The sequence below is a fragment of the Salvelinus alpinus genome, chromosome 18 (assembly GCF_045679555.1).
Source record: "Salvelinus alpinus chromosome 18, SLU_Salpinus.1, whole genome shotgun sequence".
In the NCBI taxonomy this organism is placed as follows: Eukaryota; Metazoa; Chordata; class Actinopteri; order Salmoniformes; family Salmonidae; genus Salvelinus; species Salvelinus alpinus.
This window is the reverse complement of record NC_092103.1, coordinates 49,687,613-49,706,193: the sequence shown is the minus strand read 5'-3', so window position 1 is coordinate 49,706,193 and position 18,581 is coordinate 49,687,613. Positions and strand designations below refer to the sequence as shown.

The window sequence follows — 18,581 nt, the reverse complement described above, 5'->3', positions numbered from 1 at the left end:
CCAGCCAGGGCACCTCCAGCCACCCAGCCAGGGCACCTCCAGCCACCCAGCCAGGGCACCTCCAGCCACCCAGCCAGGGCACCTCCAACCACCCAGCCAGGGCACCTCCAGCCACCCAGCCAGGGCACCTCCAGCCACCCAGCCAGGGCACCTCCAGCCAGGGCACCTCCAGCCACCCAGCCAGGGCATCTCCAGCCACCCAGCCAGGGCATCTCCAGCCACCCAGCCAGGGCACCTCCAACCACCCAGCCAGGGCACCTCCAGCCACCCAGCCAGGGCACCTCCAGCCAGGGCACCTCCAGCCACCCAGCCAGGGCACCCCCAGCCAGGGCACCTCCAGCCACCCAGCCAGGGCACCTCCAGCCAGGGCACCTCCAGCCACCCAGCCAGGGCACCTCCAGCCACCCAGCCAGGGCACCTCCAGCCACCCAGCCAGGGCACCTCCAGCCACCCAGCCAGGGCACCTCCAGCCACCCAGCCAGGGCACCTCCAGCCAGATTCAGGATCAGCACCTGCAACTCCACTAGTCATTTAAAGCTATTCCTGGTGCTGTGTGTAGAGAGCTGACATGCCTTCTGTTGAACTATGGCCACACATAGTCCAGGCTACACATGATTTGTATAAATTTGCCCTAATTTCTTCTGTATTTCTATAAAATCGAGTCATATTCAGTAACCCACATTATGACGAAATCACCCTAAAGGCTGGTTGTGAATGGCCTACATAACAAGTCATGCTGAAACTTCACCACTGCTCTACCCTCCTCTACTTGGACTGCCTAGGGAATGGAACCTGGCCTCTGTACTGTCTCTATGTGGCTGGGTATCTGGCACCAACGCAGTGCCTGCCAACCTTATTCTTTATATAGGGCACTGGGGTCACGTTCATGAACACCACCTTGTGACATTTATAGGATCAAATTGGGTGTCAAATGAGTTTATTTTATTTTTTTGGGGGGGGAAATCAAGGCGTAGAGATATTTGTTCAACCATTTTGCATCTTAAAAAGTAGACTTAGATTTCTGGTCAAACAGAAGGAAAATTAGTCTTAGAAATCCAAACATCACCAGAAAATACATCAAAACACCATGGTGTAGAAGACCCCCTGACATCAAAACACCATGTTGAAGACCCCTGACATCAAAACACCATGGTGTTGAAGACCCCTGACATCAAAACACCATGGTGTTGAAGACCCCTAACATCAAAACACCATGTTGAAGACCCCTGACATCAAAACACCATGGTGTTGAAGACCCCTGACATCAAAACACCATGGTGTTGAAGACCCCTGACATCAAAACACCATGGTGTTGAAGACCCCTGACATCAAAACACCATGGTGTTGAAGACCCCTGACATCAAAACACCATGGTGTTGAAGACCCCTGACATCAAAACACCATGGTGTTGAAGACCCCTAACATCAAAACACCATGTTGAAGACCCCTGACATCAAAACACCATGGTGTTGAAGACCCCTGACATCAAAACACCATGGTGTTGAAGACCCCTGACATCAAAACACCATGGTGTTGAAGACCCCTGACATCAAAACACCATGTTGAAGACCCCTGACATCAAAACACCATGTTGAAGACCCCTGACATCAAAACACCATGGTGTTGAAGACCCCTGACATCAAAACACCATGGTGTTGAAGACCCCTGACATCAAAACACCATGGTGTTGAAGACCCCTGACATCAAAACACCATGGTGTTGAAGACCCCTGACATCAAAACACCATGGTGTTGAAGACCCCTGACATCAAAACACCATGGTGAAGACCCCTGACATCAAAACACCATGGTGTTGAAGACCCCTGACATCAAAACACCATGTTGAAGACCCCTGACATCAAAACACCATGTTGAAGACCCCTGACATCAAAACACCATGGTGTTGAAGACCCCTGACATCAAAACACCATGGTGTTGAAGACCCCTGACATCAAAACACCATCGTGTTGAAGTCCCCTGCCGTCAAAACACCATGTTGAAGTCCCCTGACATCAAAACACCATCGTGTTGAAGTCCCCTGACATCAAAACACCATCATGATGTTCAGCTCATAGTGTCTCCTGTTACTGTCCTCCCTTCCACTGTACTGAAATCTACTACTGTACTGTACTGAAATCTACTGAACAGTTGCCCTCACCTGCTCCAGAGTTCACGTCAACACATGGAAACAAGAAAGACAACGACACCAGTTATGGTTCCGTCTTCTTTAGGACCCCACTCCTGTCATTGCATCAGTGTACAGTCGTGGCCAAAAGTTTTGAAAATTACACAAATATTCATTTTCACAACGTCTGCTGCCTCAGTTTGTATGATGGCAATTTGCATATACTCCAGAATGTTATGAAGTGTGATCAGATGAATTGCAATTAATATGCAAAGTACCTCTTTGCCATGCAAATGAACTGAATCCCCCCAAAAACATTTCCACTGCATTTCAGCCCTGCCACAAAAGGACCAGCTGACATCATGTCAGTGATTCTCTCGTTTACACAGGTGTGAGTGTTGACGAGGACAAGGCTGGAGATCACTCTGTCATGCTGATTGAGTTCGAATAACAGACTGGAAGCTTCAAAAGGAGGGTGGTGCTTGGAATCATTGTTCTTCCTCTGTCAACCATTGTTACCTGCAAGGAAACACGTGCCGTCATCATTGCTTTGCACAAAAAGGGCTTCACAGGCAAGGATGTTGCTGCCAGTAAGATTGCACCTAAATCAACCATTTATCGGATAATCAAGAACTTCAAGGAGAGCGGTTCAATTGTTGTGAAGAAGGCTTCAGGGCGCCCTAAAAGTCTCCTAAAGTTGATTCAGCCGCGGGATCGGGGCACCACCAGTACAGAGCTTGCTCAGGAATGGCAGCAGGCAGGTGTAAGTGCATCTGCACGCACAGTGAGGCAAAGACTTTTAGAGGATGGCCTGGTGTCAAGAAGGGCAGCAAAGAAGCCACTTCTCTCCAGGAAAAACATCAGGGACACACTGATATTCTGCAAAAGGTACAGGGATTGGACTGCTGAGGACTGTGGTAAAGTCATTTTCTCTAATGAATCGCCTTTCCGATTGTTTGGGGCATCCGGAAAAAAGCTTGTCCTGTGTCATGCCAACAGTAAAGCATCGTGAGACTATTCATGTGTGGGGTTGCTTCTCAGCCAAGGGTGTGGGCTCACTCACAATTTTTGCAGTTTGTTGACGAACAATGCCTTTCCCAGCATGATGGAGCACCTTGCCATAAGGCAAAAGTGATAACTAAGTGGCTCGGGGAACAAAACATCAATATTTTGGGTACATGGCCAGGAAACCTCCCAGACGTTAATCCCATTGAGAACTTGTGGTCAATCCTCAAGAGGCGGGTGGACAAACAAAAACCCCACAAATTCTGACAAACTCCAAGCATTGATTATGCAAGAATGGGCAGCCATCAGTCAGGATGTGGCCCAGAAGTTAATTGACAGCATGCTAGGGCGGATTGCAGAGGTCTTGAAAAAAAGGGTCAACACAGCGCCCCCCCTTGGTTTGTGCTGTGGTGGAGACCTTTGTGGGTTATACTCGGCCTTGTCTCAGGATTGTAATGTTGGTGGTTGAGGATTTCCCTCTAGTGGTGCGGGGGCTGTGCTTTGGCAAAGTGGGTGGGGTTATATCCTTCCTGTTTGGCCCTGTCCGGGGGTTTCTTCGGATGGGGCCACAGTGTCTCCTGACCGCTCCTGTCTCAGCCTCCAGTATTTATGCTGCAGTAGTTTATGTGTCGGGGGGCTAGGGTCAGTTGGTTACCTGGAGTACTTCTCCTGTCTTATCCAGTGTCCTGTGTGAATTTAAGTATGCTCTCTCTAATTCTCTCGTTCTCTCTTTCTCTCTGAGAACCTGAGCCCTAGGACCATACGTCAGGACTACCGGGCATGATGACACCTTGCTGTCCCCAGTCCGCCTGGCCTTGCTGCTATTCCAGTTTCAACTGTTCTGCCTGCGGTTACGGAACCCCTACCTGTCCCAGACCTGCTGTTTTCAACTCTTAATGATCGGCTATGAAAAGCCAACTGAGATTTATTCCTGATTATTATTTGACCATGCTTGTCATTTATGAACATTTTGAAAATCTTGGCGCTCTCTAATTTTCTCCTTCTCTCTTTCTTTCTCTCAGAGGACCTGAGCCCTAGGACCATACGTCGGGACTACCGGCCGTGGTGACTCCTTGCTGTCCCCAGTCCGCCTGGCCTTGCTGCTATTCCAGTTTCAACTGTTCTGCCTGCGGTTATGGAACCCCTACCTGTCCCAGACCTGCTGTTTTCAACTCTTAATGATCGGCTATGAAAAGCCAACAGATTTATTCCTGATTATTATTTGACCATGCTTGTCATTTATGAACATTTTGAAAATCTTGGCTCTCTCTAATTTTCTCCTTCTCTCTTTCTTTCTCTCGGAGGACCTGGGCCCTAGGACCATGCGTCGGGACTGCCGCCCGTGGTGACTCCTTGCTGTCCCCAGTCCGCCTGGCCTTGCTGCTATTCCAGTTTCAGCTGTTCTGCCTGCGGTTATGGAACCGCCACCTGTCCCAGACCTGTTGTTTTTCAACTCTTGATGATCGGCTATGAAAAGCCAACTGAAAATTATTCATGATTATTATTTGACCATGCTTGTCACTTATGAACATTTTTGAACATCTTGGCATAGTTCTGTTATAATCTCCACCCGGCACAGCCAGAAGAGGACTGGCCACCCCTCATAGCCTGGTTCCTCTCTAGGTTTCTTCCTAGGTTTTGGCCTTTCTAGGGAGTTTTTCCTAGCCACCGTGCTTCTACACCTGCATTACTAGCTGTTTGGGGTTTTAGGCTGGGTGTCTGTACAGCACTTCGAGATATTAGCTGATGTACGAAGGGCTATATAAAATAAAATTGATTGATTGATTGATTGAACACTGAAAATATTGACTCTTTGCATCAACTTCATGTAATTGTCAATAAAAGCCTTTGACACTTATGAAATGCTTGTAATTATACTTCAGCGTTCCATAGAAACATCTGACAAAAATATCTAAAGACACTGAAGAAGCAAACTTTGCGGAAATTAATATTTGTGCCATTCTCAAAACTTTTGGCCACGACTGTCAACACTGTCGATATTGCCTGAAAGAACTTCAATGGAATTAAGCCTCAGGGGTCTAAATGAATACCATCAAAATGTTAATTTGAATTTCATTGTGGTCATTGTGACGCATCATATTATTATGGGCGTCGGGAAACATAATTCTCTGAAAAACATAAACCTTTAGGGCTATATATATATTATGTATATATTCATTACATTCTAGTATGTTAGCTAATAGGGTTAATGCATCATGCATGTTAATGGAGAATAGATTAAACAGAACAGAATAATAGATATGAAATAAACCATTGACTCAGGTCAGTTTCCATCGTGTCCAACCACAACAACATCAGATATCCACTGTACAATAAGGCTTCTCAACAATAATATCAGATATCTACTGTACAATAAGGCTTCTCAACAATAATATCAGATATCTACTGTACAATAAGGCTTCTCAACAATAATATCAGATATCTACTGTACAATAAGGCTTCTCAACAATAATATCAGATATCTACTGTACAATAAGGCTTCTCAACAATAATATCAGATATCTACTGTACAATAAGGCTTCTCAACAGTAATGTCAGATATCTACTGTACAATAAGGCTTCTCAACAATAATATCAGATATCTACTGTACAATAAGGCTTCTCAACAATAATATCAGATATCTACTGTACAATAAGGCTTCTCAACAATAATATCAGATATCTACTGTACAATAAGGCTTCTCAACAATAATATCAGATATCTACTGTACAATAAGGCTTATCAACAATAATATCAGATATCTACTGTACAATAAGGCTTCTCTACAATAATATCAGATATCTACTGTACAATAAGGCTTCTCAACAGTAATATCAGATATCTACTGTACAATAAGGCTTCTCAACAGTAATATCAGATATCTACTGTACAATAAGGCTTCTCAACAATAATATCAGATATCTACTGTACAATAAGGCTTCTCAACAATAAGGGGTGTGGCCTGAGTCCTGGCCTGATCTCATTTGGCCCAGCCCACAGACCATGTTCAGCCCATAGGCCCAACCCACAGACCATGTTTAGTTTATAGGCTCAGCCTACAGACCGTTCAGCACATACTGTAGGCCCAGCCCACAGACCGGCCCAGTCCACAGTCCATATTCAGCCTATAGACGGTATAAGATAACCACACACACACCAATGTATACTACATGTGAATTATTGATGAAGGCTAGTCATTGAGGGGCATTTGGGATGTGTAATCTCCAAATGTTTGGGCATTTTGTATCTGTTATGTCATGTGAGAGTTCCCAGGGGCCCGAGCGAGTGAGCGAGCGACCGTGCAACATGACATGATTAGGCAGATTTGAGGATTAGGCTTCACTTCTATTTAAAACTGCTGCACGACACTAGGACAGAGTATTACTATATATGATTATAGAGAACCCTACCGGGTCATTCCATAACCCTACCGGGTCGTTCCATAACCCTACCGGGTCGTTATATAACCCTACCGGGTCGTTCCATAACCCTACCGGGTCGTTCCATAACCCTACCGGGTCATTCCATAACCCTACCGGGTCTTTATATAACCCTACCGGGTCGTTCCATAAACCTACCGGGTCGTTCCATAACCCTACCGGGTCGTTATATAACCCTACTGGGTCGTTCCATAACCCTGCCGGGTCGTTCCATAACCCTGCCGGGTCGTTATATAACCCTACCGGGTCGTTCCATAACCCTACCGGGTCGTTCTATAATCCTACCGGGTCGTTCTATAATCCTACCGGGTCGTTCCATAACCCTACCGGGTCGTTATATAACCCTACCGGGTCGTTATATAACCCTACCGGGTCGTTATATAACCCTACCGGGTCGTTATATAACCCTACCGGGTCGTTATATAACCCTACCGGGTCGTTCCATAACCCTACCGGGTCGTTCCATAATCCTACCGGGTCGTTCCATAACCCTACCGGGTCGTTATATAACCCTACCGGGTCGTTATATAACCCTACCGGGTCGTTCCATAACCCTACCGGGTCGTTCCATAACCCTACCGGGTCGTTCCATAATCCTACCGGGTCGTTCCATAACCCTACCGGGTCGTTCCATAACCCTACCGGGTCGTTATATAACCCTACCGGGTCGTTATACAACCCTACCGGGTCGTTATATAACCCTACCGGGTCGTTCCATAACCCTACCGGGTCGTTCCATAACCCTACCGGGTCGTTCCATAACCCTACCGGGTCGTTCCATAACCCTGCCGGGTCGTTCCATAACCCTGCCGGGTCGTTCCATAACCCTGCCGGGTCGTTCCATAACCCTACTGGGTCGTTATATAACCCTACTGGGTCGTTCTATAACCCTACTGGGTCGTTCCATAACCCTACTGGGTCGTTATATAACCCTGCTGGGTCGTTCCAGGACCCTATTGGGTTGTTCCATAACTCTACCGGGTCGTTATATAACCCTATTGGGTCGTTATATAACCCTACCGGGTCATTCCATAACCCTACTGGGTCGTTCAATGATCCTACCAGGTCGTTCCATAAACCTACTGGGTCGTTCCATGATCCTACCGGGTCATTCAATGATCCTACCGGGTCGTTCCATAAACCTACTGGGTCGTTCCATGATCCTACCGGGTCGTTCCAGAACCTGAGAATCCAAAGAAATGGTCAAAAGCCACCTACGGACCCCCCCACACCCCAATCCCACACCACACCAATCCCACCCCTGAGTATACAGTATCAGTTCTCTATATTTGACAACTAGTACGGAGCTGTGGCTTGGAGTATTGTTTCTTCATACTACAGAGCCTTCAGAAAGTATTCATACCCCTTCACTTAGTCCACATTTTGTTGTGTTTCAGCCTCAATTCAATTCACTCTAAACACAATACCCCATAATGACAAAGTGAAAACATGTTTATATACATTTTTACAAATGTATTGAAAATGAAACAGAAATGTCTAATTTACCTAAGTATTCACACCGGAGTCAATACAGCGGTCTTTCTGGGTAATTCTCTAAGAGATTTCCACACCTGCATTGTGCAATATTCCATTATTCTTTTCAAAATTCTTCAAGCTCTGTCAAATTGTCTAGCAATTATCAACAACCAATCATTTTCAGGGAGATTTAAGGAGATTTAAGTTAAAACTGTAACTCGACCACTCAGAAACATTCACTGTCTTCTTGGTAAGCAACTCCAGTGTAGATTTGGCCTTGTGTTTTAGATATTGCTGAAAATGAGAAAGTGTTCTCAGTCAACTTACCTGGTAAAATAAGGGTCAAATAAAAATAAAAAGCAAAGCAGTGCGACACAAACAACAGAGTTACACATGAAATAAACAAACATACAGTCAATAATACAATATAAAAAGGCTATATACAGTGTGTGTAAATGAGGTAGGATAAGGGAGGTATGGCAATAAATAGGCCATAGTGGTGAAATAATTACAATGTAGCAATTAAACACTGGAGTGATAGATGTTCAGAAGATGAGTGTTCAAGTAGAGATACTGGGGTGCAAAGGAGCAAAATAAAATAAAAAAATAACAGTATGGGGATGAGTTAGTTGGATGGGCTATTTACAGTCGTGGCCAGAAGTTTTGAGAATGAGACAAATATTAATTTTCCCAAAGTCTGCTGCCTCAGTTTGTATGATGGCAATTTGCATATACTCCAGAATGTTATGAAGAGTGATCAGATGAATTGCAATTAATTGCAAAGTCCCTCTTTGCCATGCAAATGAACTGAATCCCCCCAAAACATTTCCACTGCATTTCAGCCCTGCCACAAAAGGACCAAATTGCCATCATACGAACTGAGGCAGCAGACTTTGGGAAAATTAATATTTGTCTCATTCTCAAAACTTCTGGCCACGACTGTACACTGGTTGTTGGGGTGGGATTGGCGTGAGGTGTGGGGGGGGGTCCGTGGGTGTCTTTTGACAACAACCAATCATTTTTCTTCATGTCTTACTCATTGGTAGGAAGAAGTTTTCTCCAAATCTGATGTTTGGTACTTATATTGAATATTATCTGAATCCTATCAATTAAAATGGCCGACATAAAATGTCAACAAAATAATGTTTCAGGAATGCCAATTTTACCCGTCTTTGACTACAGGGACGATTTGAGAACAATCTGAGATGGTGAGTGTCATGTTTTGATGAAATGACATGGAAATAATATGTTTTCTGATCTGACCTCTAGGACCAGCTAGATCTCACGAGTTTACATAAAAAAGTGCTGTTTGCACGTCATTCTGTTACCAAACTTTGCATCTTCGTCATGTAGATTTATTTTTGTCAAATTTTCTGTGGAAATTGTTAAATGTAGTCCTTGTGCATAGAGTTAAATGGTTTGCTTAGGCTTTCACTCATTGGTTTTTGCTTGACATGGGGGAAAAAATCAGTTTCAGTGTCCCTCTGTTACCATGGAATTGCCCAGTAGTAAAGTTAAAGTGGGAGGAAATTGCCCCAGAAAATTAACAAAAATATCCAGGAAGTTTTGGAGGTCCTTTTTTAGCAAGGACATGAGACATATAATTAGCTCTGAAAAGAGTGGGATCTGCAATATTTTAAGCCTACTAGTCATTTGAGCTTTGGCCAATAGTACCACTGGACTGGATAGTGTAGCCACAGCAAAGGCCCTTTGCCTAGGAGACGTGTCAACTCTGGCCTCTGGCCTGTATCTATTTCAGCAGCATTCTGATCAATCGGCTACTCCACGGGAAAATACTGACTGTCCAGGGAAAATGTCAAAATGCAGAACCCTAAATGACAGAGCTCAAGCAGGGTGGAGGTGGTTTGAAAAGTAAAGTGAAGGAAAATGTGGTTTGATTCCCTTGGAAGAGCTAAAACATGAAATTGACAGGTGCCATGCCTTTCCTGGACACTTTAGTCTGCAGTGGTCAATTTTCAAAAAACATGCAAAACATTGATGCAAGACTCACAACCCAGGGAAACAAACTAAATCCACATGAAATCAAATCGAACTCTAAATGGCTTTTACCTGAGATTGATAACTCCTTAAAAAGCTAATTCAGATAGATTAATGCTGTATAACACACACACACACACACACACACACACACACTCTCTCTCTCTCTCTCTCTCTCTAACATTTATAATATACCTGTACCACTGGTGTGACCTCTCTCTCCCTCTGACTGAGTAATAGACTTAGAATAAGCTTAGATTGACAACACGTGCTCAAGACTAAACTGCCCCTTTACTCTACCTCCCTTTATCCAGTACAAAGGAGGACAGAGGGACATGTGTTTTCACACCCTAGTTACACTGATAACAAACGAAGCCAAAAGATAAGCTCCTCTGGTTGCTATACAGTCCCTTGACAACAGACTTGAAACAAAGTGTCTGTTGCGTTTCAAAAACAAATCTGATGCTTCTTTTCAGGGTGATAAATATGATCATGTTCTGAGATGGGTGACAAGACCATAAAAACCACTACAATTAGCTTATTTTTTATTGGTCATCACGTTGATGTTTTGTAGGTTAGTTGTTGCAATAACAGACTGTCTGATGTCCACGCAGGCAAATAGACAATTATCCTATAGTAAAGACAGATCTATACAATAAAGAAATGAATGACTTTAACACCTGCCGTGACTGTCAAACTCTCAAAGCCATACTACTAGCAAGTAGGAAGTGAATTACTTTACAGAAGAAGTGCACCTGTGCAATCATAGTCTATCTCAATATCAATGTGTCAAATCCTTGAAAGGGTAGAGTTGTCCCAGGAAATACGCGAACAGAACCACAAGCCGTTGAATGAATACAGAGAAGAAGTAAAAGGCTCGAAAGAGACATTGTAGCCTTTCAGAAGGTATCTAGTTTCCAGGTCAATAGATTCTTCACAAGCAGGCAACAGAGCTAATGTGAACATGTTTCCACCCCCTGACAGCCGCTGAACGCATATTGATGATTTGACATTGACAGAATAACGACATGTTGAACTAATATTGGAGATCGTTTCGTCCGTTCACAGATCGTCCAGTTACACACAACTATCACGTTGACTAACCGCGCTGCTTCAAAGCTGGATACCCAATGTCGCCGATCAGAATCGATATCGGTTCATGATACGCCGGGTGTACTTACTTTCTGAGAGGCCATCCCGCGGACCCAAACACAAACGTAATCAAATCCAATGCATAGGCAGGCAGGCACGCCACGTTTTCTCAAAAGAAGAAGACGGTTATTTCACTGGATGGTGGTCGGAGTTTAGTGTACATGCGCAATAGTTTTGTAACCCCGACCCTCATAAATTAGTGAAGCTTGATAACTAAACCGTAGAGTCGTTGTGCCCTCCACTGGCCTAAAGATGACTTGCAGAGTTTTCTAAGTCCACTTCCAAGTTCAGGCAAGAGGAGCAGGATTTTGCATATGGATCACTCTACTCTCAGGGATTTCCAAATAGTCTCGCGATAAGGGTCGGTTGCTGTGGTTACGTCTGTTTTTTTAATATTATTTTTATTAACAAACAAATATCAACAAACAAAATAGGAATAGTCAAATGCAAACAAGCTTACATACAAACTATTTACATTGCCAGGAATCCTAAACTAACAAATCTTACTAATAAAACAAGTTTTAGTTGCCTTTTTGTTTTTCATTTTAGTAGTGCCATACTGTTTAAATTCATTTATAAAGTGAAAAAAAAATAGATTTTGAATATAGTTGAATTAGACCATTTTCATTTGTGAATATGAAATGTACCTAATATTATTAAATCAAATCAAATTGTATTTGTCACATGTGCCTAATACAACAGGTGTCGGTAGACCTTACAGTGAAATGCTTACTTACGAGCCCCTAATCAACAATGCAGTTAAAAAATATATAATTTTAAAAAATAAAACACACCAAGACAGTCGTGAAGTGGGCACGACAAAACCTATTCCCCCTCAGAAGACGGAAAAGATTTGGCATTAGGTCCTCAGATCCTCAAAAAGGTTCTACAGCTGCACCATCGAGAGCATCCTGACCGGTTGCATCACCGCCTGGTATTCATGTATTCATTCCTTCATTCAGCCCTAACCCTAACTGTTTACAGAGACGAGAGTAAGTACTCAAATATATATTTAATAAGACAAAACGTTGATTACCTACACTATGTCTCCGGCAGTAGAACTTTGCAAGTAGCCTAAATCATGACCTCAAAACACCTCACATGGTCGGTCCTTTCACTGAATTCCAACATTTTCAAAACTTGCAAATATTTACAAATGTACACAACTTTTAGGGGCACATTTTGTCAAACCAAACAATAAATGATCATCAGTGGCAGCAGGTTATGCATGGGTTACGGACGGACAACCATGGCCTTCTGATACTATCAGTGAATAGAGTAGAATAGAATCATTTATCGTCCAATTATTTCAATGGAAAGGGATCATTTTGATGTCACAATACCCAAACTCAGGACTCTTGGAAGATTAGTCCAAACGAGGACTAAAAGATATCCAAATCAAATCAAACTGACATAACCACAACCAGAAGTCTGGGAGCAGCTCAGAGAGCATTATGGTTCTGTGTTGTCTTCATAGACCTCAGTCTCTATATAGCGGTCCTCTATGTATCCATCCTCCTCGTTATCCAACTCGTCTAGCCCGTGGTCCAGCTCATGGGCGCTGGTCTCCGTTTGCTCCGTGTCCAAGCTGAAAGTAGAGTAGCGTCCCGTAGTGTACACGTCAGCATCCTCCTCATCTCTCAGCCGCTGGTGCCGGTAGTTGAACAGCAGCTTGTACCAGGACGGGGACTTGACGGCACACACGAGGAGCATAGAGGTGGTCAGGGCGATGGCTACCACACCCAGGAGAAACTTCCAGGTGTTCCCCACCACTGGCACCCCACTGCCACGGTCCACGCCTGAGCAAACAGAAACATCCAGGGGTCACATACTGTTTAACATTCTTCTGAGGTCTCCTCAGCAGGACGGGGGTCAATTCGAATTGAAGGCCGCCAATTCAGAAAGTACACTGAAATTCCAATTCAATATTTGGGAAAAAGGGGGTGTCTATTTTCAATATCTTATCAATAACCTGGAAAGTAGAAGCTATTTATTTCATTCTTTTTTCATGTTTGTCAATTTTCAATTTGAATTGACCCCAACCTTGTTCCTCGGGATACGGGGCCTCCTCAGACCACATTGTTATAGAGTGATTTAACCTCCCTTCTCAGGGTAAGAGTGCTGATCTAAGATCAGGTCCCCCCCCCCTCTGTCTGTGTAATCTTATTTATTATGATCTTAAAAGCAACACTGATCCTAGATCAGCACCCTTACTCCTAATGAATACGGACCCGGGAGTCACGTTTGTGAACTCTTATGAAGTGTCCTTAGAGTGCAGCTGCTCTTGTCTAGATGACGGTTTTCCTTGTCTGCTGACTAAACGCCGTAGAATCAGAACTGAAGTCATCTACGACAGTATTTTTTGTAGGTCACCTCTCTCTCTCACATGCTTCTGTTCTCAACAATAGCTGTATTCAGTGTTTTAACCGTGTCATCCATCCGGGCAAATCAAAGCTTTTTTTAGTTTGAAAAGTCTACATCATATGATGTTGATAAGAGGAGACTATATCTACTGTAAGACCAAGTCAATTGATTTAATATATCTTTTTTTTATCTTACCTGTTAAGACGAGGCTTGCATTTGTAGTAACTGCAAGTAACACTGAGTGTGTAGTGATCTGGGCTGAGGTTGGCTTAGTGGTTGACTGAGTTGTAGGTGGGGGAAGTGTTGTTGTTGATGATGACCCTGAAAAGCAGCTGGTACCGTTGTCCATTATCCCTTTACCGGACAGGTCCTCAGGGCTGGCGCAGGTGGCATCTGAGACTCCTGAAGAAATACACACATTCCGTTTTTATCATCAACAAACTAACAACACGAAGGCAAATTTCGGTAAAGTAGGCCTCATTTTAAAACATTGTTGTCAGTAGATGTCAGCATGGCGTAAGTAAGGAACCACAGCCAGGCATTGAATGGAACAAATAGACCATGGGGATTACAAGCAAACAGAGATAGAAGAAGCTGCTTACTTATCTGGTCCTTTGAGTCGGTAATCGATTTAATCCGGTTGAGAAATACACAAGAGCAGTTCCAGGGATTCTCCTTCAGATCTAGCACCTTTAAAGGATTCCTCTCCACAGAGATGTCTAAGTCCCGCAGTGTGTTCCCCCCGAGCCTGAGGATAGACAGCTTCTTTAAATCATCCAGTAGATGTAGAGGTAGTGACTGTAGACGATTGTAGGACAGGTCCAGCTGCCTCAGGTTAACCAGGCCAGCCAACGCCTTCGGCTCCACTCTACTGATGTTATTGTGGGACAGGTTGAGGACCTCCAGCTTTGACATGGCCTCAAACAGCTTCCCTGGCAGGTCAGTCAACCTGTTACCATCTAGATGGAGCTCAATCAGATTGGAGTAGTTCCTCAGAGCAGCTTCATCAGCGCTGGACAGCTCTATGAGGTTATTGCTCAGAATTAGTTTGGTGATGGTTTGACTGTAATTTGAGGGTATGAATTGCAGTGTCTTGTTGCTACAGTTCACAGCCTGTAAATAGGATGACAAGTTATGTTGAAGTTATTATTCAAGATGTATGCTATTATCTCATCAAAGTTTCCCTCTCATTAAGCAGTTCATAGTTTCCCTCCTCTCACTAAGCAGTTCATAGTTTCCCTCCTCTCATTAAGCAGTTCATAGTTTCCCTCCTCTCATTAAGCAGTTCATAGTTTCCCTATCAGTAGTCACCAGTTGGTCCTCAGTCCCAGCTCCTCCAGTAGTCACCAGTTGGTCCTCAGCCCCAGCTCCTCCAGTAGTCACCAGTTGGTCCTCAGTCCCAGCTCCTCCAGTAGTCACCAGTTGGTCCTCAGTCCCAGCTCCTCCAGTAGTCACCAGTTGGTCCTCAGTCCCAGCTCCTCCAGTAGTCAGCAGTGTGCTCACCAGCCACAGTAGCAGTAGTTCACTTGCAGCCATGTTCTTTTCCTTCAATGAATAATGTGAAAGATAATAAACACCATAAAAAAGCTATTGAGAATTCAGATCATACTGAAGAGATACAGAAACATAGAAATAACACAGTGTTTCATTTCTGCTTCCTCTCTCTCTCTGTAAGGCAATGATGACATTGATGGTACAAGAGATCACTGTCTGTCTGATGACACTGACGGTACAGGAGATCACTGTCTGTCTGATGACACTGACGGTACAGGAGATAACTGTCTGATGACACTGACGATACAGGAGATAACTGTCTGTCTGATGACACTGATGGTACAGGAGATCACTGTCTGTCTGATGACACTGACGATACAGGAGATAACTGTCTGTCTGATGACATTGACGGTACAGGAGATAACTGCCTGTCTGATGACACTGACGGTACAGGAGATAACTGTCTGATGACACTGATGGTACAGGAGATCACTGTCTGTCTGATGACACTGACGGTACCGGAGATAACTGTCTGATGACATTGACGGTACAGGAGATAAATGTCTGATGACATTGACGGTACAGGAGATCACTGTCTGATGACACTGACGGTACAGGAGATAACTGTCTGTCTGATGACATTGACGGTACAGGAGATAACTGTATGATGACACTGACGATACAGGAGATAACTGTCTGTCTGATGACATTGACGGTACAGGAGATAACTGCATGTCTGATGACACTGACGGTACAGGAGATAACTGTCTGATGACACTGACGATACAGGAGATAACTGTCTGTCTGATGACACTGATGATACAGGAGATAACTGCCTGTCTAATGACACTGACGGTACAGGAGATAACTGTCTGATGACACTGACGGTACAGGAGATCACTGTCTGATGAAACTGACGATACAGGAGATAACTGTCTGTCTGATGACACTGATGGTACAGGAGATCACTGTCTGATGACACTGATGGTACAGGAGATCACTGTCTGATGAAACTGATGGTACAGGAGATCACTGTCTGATGAAACTGATGGTACAGGAGATCACTGTCTGTCTGATGAAACTGACGGTACAGGAGATCACTGTCTCTCTGATGACACTGACGCTACAGGAGATCACTGTCTGACATTGATGGTGCAGGAGATAACTGTCTGATGACACTGACTGTACAGGAGATAACTGTCTGTCTGATGACACTGATAGTACAGGAGATCACTGTCTGATGACACTGCATGTACAGGAGATCACTGTCTGATGACACTGATAGTACAGGAGATCACAGTCTTCTTTCTGGTTTCTATGTGTTTGTGTTTACTCCTCCACCGCGTCACAATGGAATGACACGGTGGTCACTACAGTACTTCCTATCCATTTTGACGTGTAGCGATTGATTATCACTATTGAAACAAATTACTCCTCCATGTCACGATAATGGAATGAGGAAAATGCTGCTTTACTAGGATCACGATGGGAGTCTCAATTATCACTAGAAATCTGTAGTTCAACGCCATGATCATGAGCAAGGTATGCAGCTGATGGAGTATCAGTGATGCGTGTCTCGCTGGCAGCTAATAGGCCAGGTCTGAGTATACATCAAGTTAATTCCTTGAATAACAAGCATTTATCTTGCTAAACAGAAGTAGGATCTTAATTTGATCACCTTGTTGCAGGATATTTTTTTACTTGTAGTTGTCACGTTCTGACCCTAGTTATTGTGTTAATTGTTTGTTTTAGTGGGTCAGGACGTGAGTTGGGTGGGCATTCTATGTTATGTGTTTCTATGTTGGGTTCATGTTAACTAGCCTGATATGGTTCTCAATCAGGGACAGGTGTTTTACGTTTCCTCTGATTGAGAACCATATTTAGGTACAGCTGTTCACACTGTTTGTTTGTGGGTGATTGTTGCTGTGTCTGTGTTTGTGCACCACACGGTACTGTTTCGTTTTGTTTAGTCTGTTCGTGCGTTCTTCGTGTTTATGTTAGTTCGCATGTTCAGGTCTGTTGATGTCGTTTGTTGTTTTGTAGCTTGTATTTTCGTATTCGTTATTATAATTAAATATCATTATGTCTACATACCTCGCTGCGTGTTGGTCCGATCCATGCTCCTCCTCGTCTGAGGAGGAGAACGACTTCGACAACCGTTACAGTAGTGTATTTGAGGCTTAAAAAATCCTTCTGAAGTTTGTAATTTCCACTTTTAAATTTCAGACTTGATTTTCCCTTACGAAAAATGTATTAACCCCTACAAAAGATGTCTGTTAATTATAATCCACATAATAATGTCTTGTTGCTGCAGGATAATTTTTGTGTTGTAGCAAACTGGCTCAAATTAAGATCCGACATCTTGTATCACACACATCATTATTTTGTAGTATAGGTTGACAAAGAAATGTTTCCTGAAACTATGAAATTCCTTTAGCCACGAAGGCCATAGGTTGTCATGCACATTCTCATAAATAGAAGAAGGAAAAACACCAGGACTTGTTGACATATCGAGGAGTAACAAAACATGTCAACCCAAAAAACAATATATAATACTTTACAGATATTTCAGTGAAATTCTTACCTGTGTGGGCTGAGGAGTGGAGCCTGTTGGAATGAGAACAATGTAGAGAACCTTTGGTCTGGCTCGTAAAAGACGTTCAACTAGCTAGCTAAAGATTGACCACAAATGTGCATTTCCTATGAACTGTAAAACATTTATCAGACTTTGTCCTCATAACCCCGTGACACTGTTATCCAGGTTATTAGTTAGTCAAATTGTATTTTACGGGGCGCTTTTCATTTTCAGATAGAAATCACAAAGATCTCAATATTATCAGCAACCGTTTCAAAAAAGGACTTGAATATAAAGGCAAAATAACTTTAAGCAAAATAAAAGAAAAATTTAAAAAATGTCTCCCATAGAGAGCTCTTCCAAACTGGAAGTCTTCAGACTAGCTTGGAAAGACAGTACCGTGCAGTATCGAAGAGCCCTCACTGCTGCTCGATCATCCTACTTTTCCAACTTAATTGAGGAAAATAAGAACAATCCAAAATTTCTTTTTGACACTGTCGCAAAGCTAACTAAAAAGCAGCATTCCCCAAGTGAGGATAGCTTTCAGTTCAGCAGTAATAAATTAATGAACTTCTTTGAGGAAAATATCATGATCATTAGAAAGCAAATTACGGACTCCACTTTAAATCTGCGTATTCCTCCAAAGCTCAGCTGTCCTGAGTCTGCACAACTCTGCCAGGACCTAGGATCAAGAGAGACACTTAAGTGTTTTAGTACTATATCTCTTGACACAATGATGAAAATAATCATGGCCTCTAAACCTTCAAGCTGCATACTGGATCCTATTCCAACTAAACTACTGAAAGAGCTGCTTCATGTGCTTGGCCCTCCTATGTTGAACATAGTAAACGGCTCTCTATCCACCAGATGTGTACCAAACTCACTAAAAGTGGCAGTAATAAAGCCTCTCTTGAAAAAGCCAAACCTTGACCCAGAAAATAAAAAAAACTAT

At 43.4% G+C, this 18,581-nt stretch overlaps 2 protein-coding genes across 4 annotated transcripts in view; both read right to left on the bottom strand.

Moving 5' to 3' along the window:
* Positions 1-12,043, bottom strand: part of LOC139544434 (FSD1-like protein) — a 71,242-nt gene extending 59,199 nt beyond the window's left edge. For both annotated transcript variants that reach the window (XM_071351519.1, XM_071351520.1), the window contains exon 1: positions 11,226-12,043. In XM_071351519.1, coding sequence (XP_071207620.1) covers positions 11,226-11,240 — 15 coding nt within the window. In that variant the 5' untranslated portion in view covers positions 11,241-12,043. The remainder of the gene's footprint in view (positions 1-11,225) is intronic.
* Positions 12,044-12,193: 150 nt separating this feature from the next.
* Positions 12,194-18,077, bottom strand: LOC139544435 (leucine-rich repeat-containing protein 19-like). Of its 2 annotated transcripts, XM_071351522.1 has the most exons (5): positions 17,639-18,057; positions 14,872-15,105; positions 14,163-14,673; positions 13,756-13,962; positions 12,194-12,995 (listed from the first exon to the last, which is right to left on the bottom strand). In XM_071351522.1, the coding sequence occupies exons 2-5, from the start codon at positions 15,094-15,096 to the stop codon at positions 12,649-12,651; spliced, it is 1,290 nt and encodes a 429-aa protein (XP_071207623.1). In that variant the 5' UTR covers positions 15,097-15,105; positions 17,639-18,057; the 3' UTR covers positions 12,194-12,648. The 2 variants fall into 2 exon arrangements, with proteins under 2 accessions (XP_071207623.1, XP_071207624.1); XM_071351523.1 differs by lacking the exon at positions 13,756-13,962 and having other exon boundaries at positions 17,639-18,077.
* Between the last annotated feature and the right edge of the window lie 504 nt (positions 18,078-18,581).

Bases quoted from the DNA above. Each gene is read 5' to 3' on its own strand.
- LOC139544435 (XM_071351522.1), bottom strand. From the start codon at position 15,096: ATGGCTGCAAGTGAACTACTGCTACTGTGGCTGGTGAGCACACTGCTG. The intron at 13,963-14,162 runs GTAAGCAGCTTC...GTATTTCTTCAG, and splicing joins CGACTCAAAGGACCAGATAA to GAGTCTCAGATGCCACCTGC. The intron at 12,996-13,755 runs GTAAGATAAAAA...CTGTTTGCTCAG, and splicing joins TGCAAGCCTCGTCTTAACAG to GCGTGGACCGTGGCAGTGGG.